The 15058-nt window shown below is 40.9% G+C and overlaps 1 protein-coding gene across 3 annotated transcripts in view; it reads right to left on the bottom strand.

Annotated features, from left to right (window-relative positions):
• Positions 1-15058, bottom strand: part of ALS2 (alsin Rho guanine nucleotide exchange factor ALS2) — a 47247-nt gene that overhangs the window by 16600 nt on the left and 15589 nt on the right. For all 3 annotated transcript variants that reach the window (XM_063340604.1, XM_063340606.1, XM_063340607.1), the window contains 12 exons: positions 14715-14792; positions 13599-13775; positions 8772-8943; positions 8209-8389; positions 6398-6463; positions 3707-3869; positions 2792-2923; positions 1707-1835; positions 1247-1317; positions 823-889; positions 331-533; positions 123-188 (listed from right to left, as the gene is read on the bottom strand). In XM_063340604.1, the coding sequence (XP_063196674.1) occupies positions 123-188; positions 331-533; positions 823-889; positions 1247-1317; positions 1707-1835; positions 2792-2923; positions 3707-3869; positions 6398-6463; positions 8209-8389; positions 8772-8943; positions 13599-13775; positions 14715-14792 (1505 nt within the window). The remainder of the gene's footprint in view (positions 1-122; positions 189-330; positions 534-822; positions 890-1246; positions 1318-1706; positions 1836-2791; positions 2924-3706; positions 3870-6397; positions 6464-8208; positions 8390-8771; positions 8944-13598; positions 13776-14714; positions 14793-15058) is intronic.

Raw genomic sequence — 15058 nt, 5'->3', positions numbered from 1 at the left:
ACATAACCCTGAGTCAGTAAAATTCACTGCAATACCTTTTAATTAAAAGGTTTTTGTTCTTATCTCCTACAACAAAAGGTATTTCTTGCCCTCTGGCTCCATAAGAAGCAAGAGGATCTTACCCATCCTCCAGCCCAGTCCGGAAAGTCCCAGAGTACATTCTTCCATCTGGCCACTTTAGGATCCCTCTGGAAAAAATACAAAGCCGTACATGTGTGTAAGATAATCAGTTCACTTCGCACTTCCCAAATAACTTCTGTGAGTGAGCCTGCTTATTGATACAGCAACCACCTCATTTTGTTTTCGACTGTTACGTTCAAATGCTTTTACCTGCCATGGGGTTTTCCTGAAAGCCATCTCCCATCATAAACAGCATCCTTAAATCGAGGGTCCTTATAGAAGGTGTATTTGGCACTGCGAGAAATAGGAGGCTCCTGTCTTGGCACATTCCCACCAGTTCCATATAGAATTAAGTCAGAAGTCCCTTTAAGGGCCTGATCCACTGCTTGGCTTATTGCCCTCAGCCACTTGGTCTGAAACAGAAAGTATTTCATCACAAAATTTAGTTAACGTCTGCCTTCACATTGAATCTCACCTTTACAGCAATTATAATGATCTCCTTTGCACTCCTCAGTACAGTGCTGTAAATTGGAGCACTGCTACAATCAAGCACAGTGTACAGTCAGCCTGCGTACCAAGTTGTAGGAATGCTTAATTCTTGGTGAATACTTAAGGTAATACTTCTCCCTATTTGGTTTGACAGTAGAAGATAAAACGTCATTCCTATCACTGAAGCCATGCAAAATTTGTAGATATGCATACCTTTTCCTGTGGTGTTGAAGAAACAAGAACAAACTGTTCTTCTGGTGTTGTAATCTTCAATCCATTCCTACATGGGGGGCAAAAGTATGTTAATCTAGTGAAATTTCAACCTGAAAAAGGCAAGGCTTCTTAGAGCATGAATATTGTATCTTCCCTCCCCCAACCCAGCTAGCATTCACTTTAAGTCAGCAGTGAAAAGAAGCAGCAGGAAAGACTACTCACTTTCCTCTTGACTACCTTATTCTTTCTGATGTTTATACAACTTTTTTTTTTTAGGACAGAAATACATTAAGTTTTCTGAACCAAGACAGACATGATTGCATCCAGCCTATTCTGCTCATAGTTTACAGTAATTAGTTACAAAATGCTCATCCTCCCTCCCAAGATATCTGACTATTTCAGCATCACAAGCAAGAATACTCACACATTACCAGCTTCTTCTGAAAGAGCTTCTACCCACAGTGTAGACAAGGGAAAAATATGGTGCGTTGAGAACTGCAGGCAAGGAGAAGGAGAAGGGAAACTTCACCGGGTACTGATCCATTACCCCTGCCCCATGCTTTTTCTGAACAGCTTTTTTCCTTTCTTTGAGGACTAGGGAAAACTGAGCATTACAGGCTCCTTATATGCACCTTGCTCCAAGAAATAGCCGACAGAAACCATACCAACCACAGGGCAACAGCAATTAAACATTAAAAAAACAACAAAACAAGAAGTACATAATTTCAAATTTATTTGTAAACATGAAAAAAAAAATATCACTTTTAAGTGTTCAAGGAGCATCGGAGTGAGTGGTGCAAAAAAGTGACCTTCACGATATGAAAAATATGTCATGTTGTTTAAAGCAGAAAAAAGGTTTTTTTCCTGGATACAAGCTGGCTTACCTGAGCATGTACCAGAGCATCGTTAAAGAGGATGAACCAATTTACAGAGAATCTTCCAGCATGCTGGAGGGACAACCCCCGATTGCTGCTTTCACAAATTAAACGACGCTCTGGCTTCCGCAAGGAATCCTACAGGAAGGGTTAAAAATAAAATTACAGAAGCTTACTTCTCACTGATTGTGCCTTAAGGTCAGTCCTATTTGTCTTTCATAGTAAAGGCCCAACCTTTCTAAAGTTTAGAGTTCTACAGTGTCCTGGTTTGAGGTAAAACAGAACCAACTTTCTGGTCAGTAATTTTATTTCTTAGCCAGGCCTCTTCTACCTCTCTGAAATTAACAGCATGTTGTGTCTAAAACGGTCGTTCAGAGTGATAAGACAGTTTGTGCCAAGGAATGGTATGCAGAAAGGCTCTTGCTTATACTTATTGCTATAACAACCAAGGTCAGCTAATGTCATTATTTGCCCTGTTGGAGGGTCAGAAGCAGAAAAGTGTAGAGGGGTCCCACCTGCAGGGAGGAGCGGACAGGACAGGTGACCCAAAATTGACCAACAGGGGTATTCCATCCCATCTGCCCCATGCTCAGTATAAAAGCTGAGGGATCAAAGGGTCAATTCTCTTCCTCCAATGGCTGATGTCTGAGGAGGACCCTGTCTGTTCATCTGCCTTTGATCCCGATCTGTGTGTTCCTGACTCCAACTCTGGAACCTGGTTCCCGCTCGTCGCTGAGTCCGATCTGGGACCTCCCCAGCGCCTGCTGGTGATGTCATCCTGGGAGCTTAATACGGTTTTGTATATCCTGTATCTATTTCATTATTTTCGTTTTTATTTTGTTATTAATATTTCATTGAAGTAGTTTAGTTTCTTCTAAACTCGTAAATCTCTCTCCTCCTCCTCTCTGTGCACGAGAGGCTGAGGGAAGCATCTGTCACTGGCCATTGGCCAATTTGGCCAAAACTATGACATACAGCAACACAAATTAGAAAAACGAGAAGTGCAGCCAGACAGTAGCATCAGTAATAGATAAGATTATAATGTGAACAGCAAGAGATTCAAGCTGCTAATGGACTGACAATTGTCATTATACCGTCATTTTCCCAGGAAAGGTCTTCCAGAAGCCAAGCGTGTATTCTGCTTCTTTCCTTTTTCTGCTAAGATGGACAGCAAGGCTCTCATAACAAGAGCTACAGTCATGTAGCTTCTGGTATTCTGGAGATGCCTGTAGGGCAACAAGGTAAGACAGACCTGAGAGTGTTTCTGAACACCTGTGCCAACAACATTAACCAAGCTGCAACGCAACAGCTCATTCTATTCAATCAGCACCAAACGCATGACAGTTGGTCTGGTTAATAAAGTAACAGGGATAGTTAAGTTATTTTCTTGGTCACATGTTCTGTTGGTGTGCTGGGAGTTTTTGAAATCACAAAAGTTCCGTGAATGTTAAGAGGAGAATGATTAATATACAGTTACATGATCTTGCATCTTAACAAGCTGTAGCAAAAGTAGTGCTAATAATTGCAGGAATAATACTTTAAATTACTATATTGGAATAAACATGCAAGTAGTTGTTCCTGTTTAGTCATCTTTTATTTCAAAAGAATGCAATTATTATATCTAAATGGGTGGTAAAAGTCTACCTAATATATATGTAGTATTTTTAGTAGAGTATTACAGCCAAGGATAGCTACAGTAATGATGCCAGATGGAACTGAAAAGCAAAAGGCAAACATCAAAATAATATATTTGCAGTTAAGCATTCGGGCACACAAACAAGTTCTGGCAGGGTAACAAGTTTCTACCTGTCATGTGATCTGTGCAGGTGTGGAATAAGATTGCGCAAATAAATGTGCATGATCTTCCCTGCAGCAAATACAAGTCCAAGGTAGCTTCTCTGAGGACTTAAGCTATTTCTAATTACCTGGCATTTGCTTCACACGGTTACTTCTGAGCCGTAAGTTTCATGTGTATATTTATTCAGATAGAGATATCAAAGCCAGCTTACCACTTCAAAACATGTAGCAAGCTTTAGCAAAGTTCTAGCATAATTATGAAGTCGTCCAAATGGCATGAAAAACAGAGCATTCAGAACTTCCACTAGCTGGAGGTTTTCCTCATTCTTCTCAGACAGTTTCTGTAACAGCTCCTGGTTTTTACTCAAGAAGTCTCTAAATGATGGGATCATTGGGGAACAGAGGGAGGAGAAAAGAAAATAAGAGAGCAAGACATCAGTGATGTCTTCTATAAATGAGCTCAGAATGCCCATTTTTGGATTATCATAAACCAATAAAAATTATAAAGGGAAATGCATGCCGGTTATTAATCCATTCCCAATTTAGTTTAAGGAAGTACAGTAATACAGACATGTAGCTCTCTAACAACCACAACACAGGACTTTTTTTACTTCTACACTCTCACATACTCAGTCATTGAACTGGTTGAACAAAGTTGACTGAGTTGCCCCCACTTGGAGAGTAACCAATTGCCTTCTTCCCCTTTAACACTTGATTAGTAAAAGAGCTAACAGGTGGAATGACTTCCCCATTACTGTTAGAGTAGTAATTTTCTAACACTGTCGATTCATACAAGAAGGCCTGAAAGAATCTTATCTTTGGCTCCAGTGCACTTCCCTAAATAGATTCAAATATATTCTTCCCCACCCCTGCTGTTCAAGGCAACTGACCAGGTCTTCCCCTAACTAGAAAAATTACATCCTACCTCACAGAAAGGCAGGAAATCTGTTCAATCCTCAGTCTGATTTCCAAGAGGGAGAACTAATCTAGTTCAGAGAAGAAGAGGGAAATGACTCTGAAGACAATGCATTAGAACACAAACCCAGGATTTCTTCATTAAAAGGAAAACAAACCTACTTTTCCCTCTCCTTCACCATATCTGTGTGCACATGTGTACTGGCACATATGACACATCTGCATTAAAACACATCCAGCTGGGAAGCACTGAAACCACAAGCTGCAACAATCAGGTGAGGCTGAGAAAGCAGGTCCCAGGGACAGCAAAACAGATCAGAGATTTGCACAGCAGGGTCCCTAAGAATTCTATGTGATTAGTGAGATGACGTTTCACATCAAAATAACGTACCTTGCTCAAGTCTGCTAATGATGTTTAAGAAATCTTTTGTTCAACAAGCCTTAGGAATAAAGTCTTCTTTATAGAGAAGACCATATTTCTTAATTTTGAATTTAACCATCTGGATGGCCTGCATTTTTAAAGTGCCTTGAGATCCTCACGTGGAGGTGTCTCTGTAGAAAAGTGTCAAATAATAACAGATTCATCACACTGATATAGCTCATCTACTCTTTCAGAGGAAATGCTCAAAAAACTGCCAACAATGGAGACTTTGACTGAAGCTAGCTCTTTTTTTAAAGTTAGAACTACTTCTAATGCATCCATATTGCAGAATATCCATAAAAGACAGGCTGACATTGTTAACCACTGACTTAAGACAGTATCCCTCAGGGAGGGAGCAGGGGGGAAATTCATCATTATCAGCAAAGATATTCTTGAGTTCCCTTTGCAAGTAGCGGGACAAAACTAAGACTCACTGAAGTTTCAGAACCTGAAAAAGTATTATTCACCTAATGAGACCCTGGTTGCAGTAGGAGAAACTGTCACACCTGTCAGTGACAATTGATGTGAAGAATTCAGTACCAGTAATTTCATCATCCAAAACTTTTTAGTACTAATTATAAATAAGCTTAGACTTCAATTAAGATTTCCTGTAAGTCGCCCTAAAAATCTTGACCAATGCAGAAAGATTCTCAGTGTCTCTCTGCAGTGGGATTTTGTCTTAGTCTGTGCTACTGGTCCTCAGGTGCAGACTTCTTGCATTAGGTACCCTGGTCTTTCAAAGAACTTCCAATACCATCATTTATACTACATTCAAAGTACTCCATAAATAGCTGTAACAGAACACTCCCAGATTACAGAATTTAGGAAGAAAGGAAAGCTGGCAACTTCTCAGATGAGTTAAAAAGATACCCTCATTGCAACAACTTCTTCACAACACTAGAGTGAAAGATGCACTTTATTTCCTAGACAAAAATACTATTGAACCAAGAAAAAAGCTCTACTTTATAAACCTCAAAAATACTGTCTCAGGCCTTAAGGTACAATTCTTTCCTCACATTCCAGAGTGCAACCTTGAGAGGCAGAGAAGATACACGCGCAGAAGTGTTGTTTACTTTTGCATCATTTTAAAGTGCTTCCATAAACTTAAAGAAGTCAAATGAAAGTGAATTCACATTACCTATTCTTACTAATTCTTAAAGTTTGCTGTTCTTTATTTTCCTGACATCAACATTTGAAAGAATGAGATACTAACAAATACTGAGCAGATGAAATTTAATCTCAAGACTAAGCTTTCAAAAAAATCGTTATCTGAAATATATTCATGTTTCTTTCAAGGAATTTACAGCAATTTATGCTTTTGTCCTCCTTTCTCCATCTTCAAGATAAAGTAACTGAACACATTCAGCAGCATTTTAACCTAAGCTTTTATCACAGCTGAAAGGAAGAAACTTTTTCTTCATCTGATGGAAAAAGAATTAGGGTACTCAAGCAAGCTGAGAAAAAGTCTCTGCACGCTCATTACTACACACATACACACACACTACTTTAAAGTACAGTTCTTTACTAGTTGATCAAAAACTCCAGAAAATGGTAAAGGTTTGCTTACATTGCTGGCTTTGCAAGGAGCATAAATCCTCCCATTACGAGGAAATTTGTCACTGAAGCACAATACCTAAATGGGGAAGAGAGAGAGCTTCAGTTACAAAATAAGAACAACCTTGGAAACAGCAACTGTTGCAATTTCCAACAGTTTACCAATGAGATCTGTAATATCTTTTATTATACAAGTAATCTAAGTAATTGAGAAAGTATTAAACAGTGAAATACTCAATATTACTGGAATACAATATGCATTGCTGTTGCACATTTTTGCTGCCATCAGCACAATGCAGAGGGCTTACTTCACAAACAAAATTATTTTTTTTTGTTTGTTTCCCCCAAATTTGGGCATGTACAGAATAGGCCATCGGTTTCAATAGTGTAATACTGCTAGCTTCTAATTATATTCAAGATGGAAATTTCAAGATAGGAGTTTCTCTTTTCCTGCTACCATTCTACCTTTCACTTCTCCCCTACCAAAAAAAGAAAACCATTCAAAAAGACCATGTTTCTTAGACGGAAGAGGCCTCACCTTAGCCCAATTAACAGATAATACTTATGTTGCCTTATAGATCCTTGGAAGATGCTCAAGGCATTATGCTGAGGAGCATGCAGCTTCTGATGCCATACACAGAAAAACATATAAAGCATCAGAAAGCAAACAGGGAGAGCAGAAGACAGGCAGTAACAACAATAACAGAAATTAAGTATTTCAGTCTTTGACAGGGAAGAAGAACAAATTAAGAAACTCTTCTAATCTGAGTAATGAGAACCAATTCTGGAAATCCAGCTTACAAGAAAAGCCTGAAGTCAAGAACTCAGAAAGAAAGGGAGAAAATACATATTTACAATTATGAACAACCTATTTGATAAACTGAGAAGAAAGCTTCTTTTAGGGTGATATGGCTTAAATTTATCACTGACCCAGTAAAAGTGGTAACTGTTGTGCTTGCGTTAGAATGAAGTGCAACTTGCTGCACATTCAAAATGCTACTGCATAACAACTGAAGTTGATGATCTTGGAATTTTGTTCCCTTAGAGACCTTCAGATGTCTGGTAACCAAGACTACATTCAGCGAGGACATTTTTAGACTCTCTCCTCTGTCAAGTCAGTATTTTTCACAAAAGCCTATAAGTATTACGTATGATGAGACTTCTGCTACATTTGGATGAAATTATCCAGCAACTACTAAAGTTATTGAGGAGAAAGACAGCAAAGAGTGTGACTGCATAGACTTACTCTCCCCAAAAGCATCGAGCTAATAAAAATAATAACCAGGATAATTCAGACTTAATTTTGAGCACTAAAGCAGCTCTGTCTTTTGGGTGAAAGTTGTAATGCTAGCTATTTAGCAGCTATCAGGACAGAAGCATTGTTCCTCTGGGAGACAGTTAATGACTACTGAAAAGGCATTTTGTAGCTACAGTAAACTCCCAAAGGTAGCTTTACTTAGTAGCCTAGCCATGGTAACTCGATTACATTATATTACAAGATCCTTACTATTAAGTAAGGAACATGTTGCTTTTCAATAGGTATATACACAGCAACCAAAGAGGAGTTTGTATGTAGAATTTTACATTAAGGAAGCTGAAGCTGTCCAGTGTTCTCCACTGGTGAAGACCTTGAAATCTATAGCTCACTACAAAGCGAATTAGTTTGTGTAAAACTCTCCATACATTTTAAATTGCAAGAATGCAATTTGCACAACAGTTATTTATGTAACTTCCCTTATGATCTACTTTGCCTATCTCAGGGCTTGTTGTGGTCAGTAGATTAAGCCTGCAGAGACTCAAGATGAGAGGGAATCGGATACTTGCTCAGTGTAACTATCCAAAAAGAGACTGGAATGCTTCAGGATGGCCAAGCTTCTGGCTTCTTTTACTCCATGAAGAAAGCTACTTAAAGAAGCTCCATGTTGACCGATGAGATAGCATAGCTTGCTGAACCTGCTTGCCATTTCCTGCAACAACTGGATTGTATTTGCATTGCCCAAATTATCTGGAACAGACCAGAAAGCAATTTAGCTTACCTTACAGCACCTGTTAATAAAGAGAATTACCAGAAGGTGCTGTTTAGATATTTTATGAGCAATTTCACCTCATGGATACATTACCCAGAATCAGGAATTCAACAATTTTAGACTAAATACAGCTCAAATAATTAAGTTATTTCAGGTGAAACAGTCAGGAAAAGTGCAAATACTAATAACATAATGCAGATGTCAAAATGCAGCTATATTTCACCAGTTCATCCAAACAGGGGAGAAGGGTAAGACTTTAGCTTTATCTAAAAATATATAACAACTTTTAGATTTTGCATAAAGAAATTTGTTGTAGAATGTAGGGGAAATAGCAAAGCAAATATTAAAGCGAGTTCTTACCTAAACCTAAGAGAGGTCTAAGAACCTGAGATTTGATCTCACTCAGTCTGAAATAAAACCTTCTCTCAGTAGAAGCCAACTCATGCAAACTGGCGATATATCCCATTACGTTTTTGTCTACTAAGACCAAACAGTTGTCACCACCAGCTATCACATTGCTTATGTACCCTACCTGAAAGGGGCAAAAGAGAAAAGAAAAAACAGCAGCTTTAATATTTTTTCTTTTTACACTCCAATTTAAAAACAGGGTGATGCAGAATAAAGCGTATCTTTAGGAGTACTAAATGACAGTAAGTATTAATTACCTACAGTGACAAACAATCCATTCAATACTGGCTTAATACAGGAATGATAAAACTAGAATAAACATTTACAGTCAATGCTGTTCATTTTCCTGGTACTGACAGAGCCTAAAAGACAATAAACAGACCATCTTTTAAGGTCTTTAAAGGAACAATGACCTTAAGTTCAGTCACTTTTAGAATTGCAGAGCACTACATGCTTATATCAACAATGTTGATATTAAATAGTATCATTACATCAGCTATTTCTCCTATTAATTAGGAAGTGAGAATAACAAGGCTTTAATATTATGACTGTGCTCTGAACTATAGTCCTTTATGGATCTGAAAGATGTTTATTTATTGATAGAAGTAATATTACAGTACTGGACTAATACTAATAACTACACTAACACAAGTGGTATTAGTAGTTGTTAGCTTTCCACAGTAGTTGGAAGCAAAATTCTTCTCCAAGGTCAGCACAAGTAGCCCTGATGCATTGTGGCTCCTCACTAATTCTGGTTCACATGCAATACTGTGTAGTAAAAAGTAGAGCTCAAACACTTAATATTTCCTTTGTTGTTAAGTAGAGGATTCCTTAGACACATTGAGCCAGAGTTGTTCAACAAGCAACTCACAGGCCAATTCTGATATGCAAGAGCCTACAAGTCACCCTACAAGAAAAGAGAAGAGAATGGCTAGCAACAATCTTACAGAAGGAATACAGGTGTGTGTGTGTGCACACACATACATGTGTGCACATCCGTGCACACACATGGACCCAGTGTCTAAATCCCTGTCCCTCCTCAAAACCCTCTCCAACTGCTATTCTGCTCAATCTAGGGAAGTAGCAATGAGACACAGAAGAGCTGAGACAAACAGCTGCTTTCTACCCTCAACCACATCTCCCACTAGTAATGAGCCTAGGGATAAAGGGCCAAGGATGGGGGTGAAATCAGTAGCCCAGCTCAAGTGTGTCTACACGAATGCACATAGCATGGGCAACAAACGGGATGAGCTGGAAGCCATTGTGCAGCAGGACAGCTATGATGTAGTTGCCATCACGGAAATGTGGTGGGATGACTGTCATGACTGGAATGCTGTGATGAAAGGCTATAAGCTCTTCAGAAGGGATAGGCAAGGGAGAACAGGTGGGGGTGTGACTCTGTACATTAGGGAGTGTTTTGATTGTATAGAGCTAGATTCCAGTGATGATAAAGTCGAGTGTTTATGGGTAAGGATGAAGGGGAGGGCAAATAAGGGAGATGTTGTGCTGGAAGTATGCTACAGGCCACCTGGCCAGGATGAGGAGACGGATAAGGTATTCTATAAGTGGCTGGCTGAAGCCTCACAATCGCCAGCCCTTGTTCTGGTTGGGGACTTCAACCTGCCAGGTATCTGCTGGAAATATAACACAGCAGAGAGCAGGCAGGCTAGGAGTTTCCTCGAGTGAATGGAAGATAACTTCCTGACACAACTGGTAGGTGAGCCTACCAGGGGAGGTGCCTTGCTAGACCTACTGTTCACAGAGAAGGACTAGTGGGAGATGTGGTGGTCAGAGGTCGTCTTGGGTTTAGTGATCATGAAATGGTCAAGTTTTCAATTCGTAGTGATGTAAGGAGGGGGGTTAGCAAAACCTCCACCTTGGACTTCCAGGGGGCGGACTTTGACTTGTTCAGGACACTGGTTGAGAGAGTCCCTTGGGAGACAGTCCTGAAGGGCAAAGGGGTCCAGGAGGGCTGGACGCTCTTCAAGAAGGAAATCTTAAAGGCCCAAGAGCAGGCTGTCCCCAAGTGTCTCAAGTCTAAAGGGTGGGGAAAATGGCCAGTCTGGATGAATAAGGAACTTCACATGAGATTTAGGAATAAAAGGAGGGTTTGTCACCTTTGGAAAAAGGGACAGGCTACTCAGGAGGAGTATAGAGATCTCGTTAGGTTATACAGAGAGAAAATTAGGAAGGCAAAAGCCCAGCTGGAGCTAAACTTGGCCACTAACATTAAGGACAACACAAAAAGCTTTTATAAATACATCAACAAAAAGAAAGCCAGGGAGAATCTCCATCCCTTACTGGATGTGGGGGGGAAAGCTGCAACCAATGACGAGGTGAAGGCTGAGATACTTAATGCCTTCTTTGCCTCCATCTTCAATAGTCAGACCAGCTATCCCCAGGGTGCTCAGCCTCCTGAGCTGGAAGATAAGGATGGAGAGCAGAACAACCCACCCATAATCCATGAGGAAGTAGTCAGTGATCTGCTTCTGCACCTAGACGTACATAAGTCTATGGGGCCGGATGGGATTGACCCAAGAGTACTCAGGGAGCTGGCAGGAGAGCTCACCAAGCCTCTCTCCATCATTTATCAACAATCCTGGTCAACGGGGCAGGTGCCAGATGACTGGAGGGTGGCTAATGTGACACCCATCTACAAGAAGGGTTGGAAGGAGGACCCAGGGAACTACAGACCTGTCAGCCTGACCTCGGTACCAGGAAAGATCACGGAGAGGAACATCTCGAATGAGCTCTCACGGCAAATGCAGGACAGCCAAGGGATCAGGGCCAGCCAGCATGGGTTTAGGAAGGGGAGGTTCTGCTTAACCAACCTGATCTCTTTCTATGACCATGTGACCCGCCTTCTGGATGCGGGGAAGGCTGTGGACGTTATCTATCTGGACTTTGGTAAGGCCTTTGACACCATCCCCCACAGCATTCTCCTGAGAAGCTGACAAATCATGGCATAGACAAGTGTACTCTTCGCTGGGTAAAAAACTGGCTGGATGGCCGTGCCCAGAGAGTTGTGATTAATGGGGTGAAATCCTCTTGGTGGCTGGTCACCAGTGGTGTCCCTCAGGGCTCAGTTTTGGGGCCAGTTTTGTTTAGTATCTTTATCAAGGATCTGGATGAGGGGATTGAGTGCACCCTCAGTAAGTTTGCAGACGACACCAAACTAGGTGGGAGTGTTGATCTGCTTGAGGGTAGGAAGGCTCTACAGAGGGACCTGGACAGGCTGGATCAATGGGCCAAGGCCAACTGTATGAGGTTTAACAAGGCCAAGTGCTGGGTCCTGCATTTCGGTCACAACAACCCCAAGCAGCGCTACAGGCTTGGGGAAGAGTGGCTGGAAAGCTGCCTGGCAGAAAAGGACCTGGGGGTGCTGGTGGATGGCCAGCTTAACATGAGCCAGCAGCGTGCCCAGGTGGCCAAGACAGCCAACAGCATTCTGGCTTGTATCAGGAATAGCGTGGCCAGCAGAAGCAGGGAAGTGACCGTGCCTCTGTACTCGGCACTGGTGAGGCCTCACCTCGAGTACTGTGTTCAGTTCTGGGCCCCTCTGTACAAGAGGGACATTGAAGTGCTGGAGCGTGTCCAGAGGAGAGCTACCAGGCTGGTGAGGGGTCTGGAGACCAGGTCATATGAGGAGAGGCTTCAGGAGCTGGGCAAGTTTAGCTTGAAGGAGACCGAGGGGAGACCTCATGGCCCTCTACAACTACCTGAAAGGAGGTTGTAGAGAGGTGGGGGTTGGCCTCTTCTCCCAGGTGAATAATGACAGGACCAGAGGAAATGGTCTGAAGTTGAGGCAGGGGAGGTTTAGATTAGATATTAGGAAGAATTACTTTACTGAAAGAGTGGTCAGGCACTGGACCAGCCTGCCCAGGGAGGTGGATGAGTCACCATCCCTAGAGGTATTTAAGAAATGTCTAGATTTGGCACTTCAGGGCATGCTCTAGTGGCAGAGATTGTAGGTTGTTTGGTTGGAGTCGATCTTAAGGGTCCTTTCCAACCATGAAGATGAAGATTCTGTAAGTTGCCCTGCATTGAAGGGTTTACAACCTTATGTATATTTGATTTTTTTGTTACCTTAAACTGAGGTTGATCTGAAATCATACAAACAACTTGGAAGAGGATGTGCAATCAGAGTACACACTCCCCCCACCTCATGCCAACTTCAAGGCAGATATGAGATTCAGCTTGATGAAGAAAATTGAATAGGAGCAACTTCTTTCTCTCTCCCATAAACATGCAAATGCACATTTTGGTGCCTTTGCTCAGTTCCTCACTTCACACCCATGACAAAGGGAGGGGAAGGGAAGGAGATCATGCAGAGCTCAGGGGGACCTTCTGCCCACTCACAACCAAGATGCATAGGAAGCAGAATGGAATCGAGCAGGCAGTGCCCTCAATCACTTAAGAAACAACAGGAAAATGAAGAACAATAGCAGCGAAGAATAAACACATGAATACTGTGTTGAAAACAGAGCACAATATAAGGCTGCACTTCTGCAACGTGCACACATGCAAGGAAATGGATTAGACACGCTGGAAACACCTCCTTGTCCCTCAAGCAGAAAGAAAGACCAAGAAACAGGCACGGAAGAGAACAATACTAATTAAGCCTCCTCTCTGCCCTCCATAATTTTACTGCTCCTGATTTTACTGCTAGGAACCAGTTACTTGACTTGACACCCTTAAAGCTAGTTGAACAACCGGCACTGTGCTATTTCCAAAAAGCATCAGTGTGATTTGCGCTAACTTAAAGGAAATACCACTCACCTTACTACAGGATAGTAACAAAACTGGACTCTTAGTACAGCTATTTTCATACAAATTTTTTTCTGTAGTTGTCTCCTGGCCACTGTAATATAATCCAGGTTGGAAGTCTTCCTCATCTGCTAAGAAGAGGGAGTAATCTAGTCCTGCTGCTGTACTCCAAACACCATCACCACACACCTGAAATTCATAAGGAAGGAAAAGACGTTAGAAATTATCATCTGAAGCTGGAAGAAGAGAATACTTAATTCTTCTAGCCACACATGCACATAATATACTTGCCAAGAAAAAGTATTGCAATAACTGGTAATTTTTCAACTTCAGTGTCTCATAACAAATACATTTCTTGCATGTATACTGATAATTTTCTTTCTTTCCAGTCTTCTAATGGCCGATTTTTTTTGCCTTTAAAGTATAAATCAGTTTTATTTTTAAATGGATATCAGGTGAGCTTGATTTAAATTGGGATATGGGATACTATTCTCCCCTCTTCATTTATCTGGGAAATCTACAAATTTGGGATAGTTAACATGCTGTACATTAATTTGTATAAGTCCTAAGCAGGAAAACCCTGCAGCTAGTTTTCCCACTAAGACAAGCACCAGAGAACATAAGCAAGCATCTGGTCTAATCCAAAAATCATTATTTGGCTATTCCCTCAGTGTGATGAAACATGCAAAACAAACAGAAAACCCTTGCTAAACCAGCTCTGCAAACACAGAAATGGTCATGGTCTAGCAAAGCTAAAAATGGTAGAAGAAAGTTTACAATAAAAACAGTGTTCCAATGTATTTAAAAGTTTCAGCACTGCAACACTGATATCAGAGAAACCAAATATAAAGTAGAAGTGAAATTTAAGAAGACACAACCAGTCACATTTCTCAGTTTTACAACTTCCATGTGGTCAAAAACCAGTGGAAGTCTGTGTAAAGGATTTCTTGGGTAGATTTTCACAAGCTCATCTAAGGATCACATTCACAGTAAAAGTCAAAGAAATCAAAGGCTCTATTAGTATACAGCACACAGATATGTAAACAAGGTCAGTTTTTAGAAATTACTTTTCACTCACTTGTATAAGAGACCCTAAACTAAAAGAGAAATACAGAAAACAGAAAATACCTTTGTGAGACGAGGGACTGTTGTTGGGGAGTTCAAGTGACCAAGCTGGCCAGAGGTATTACTGCCCCATGAATACACCTGTAAGAAACATAGCTAACCATGAGAATATAAGTTTATATACATGGACACATACTGAATTGCAGTGGTACAACACATCAAGTATGCAAACACACACAAGTCAGCGGTACAAGATCGATGTACCAAGAAGCACTTCCCTAATTTCCAGTCGTCTTATGTTCTCAAATTGTCTTCTCACATAAAGAAATGGAATGCACCAAATCAGGTCATTGCAATCTTTAAATATAATGTTGATGCATGCAGAACTTTGGCAGAAATAGAATTAA

Source organism: Chroicocephalus ridibundus, chromosome 7 (genome assembly GCF_963924245.1).
Source record: "Chroicocephalus ridibundus chromosome 7, bChrRid1.1, whole genome shotgun sequence".
NCBI classification, from domain to species: domain Eukaryota; kingdom Metazoa; phylum Chordata; class Aves; order Charadriiformes; family Laridae; genus Chroicocephalus; species Chroicocephalus ridibundus.
Note: the sequence above shows the minus strand (reverse complement) of the source record. Positions and strands in the feature narration are given on the sequence as shown.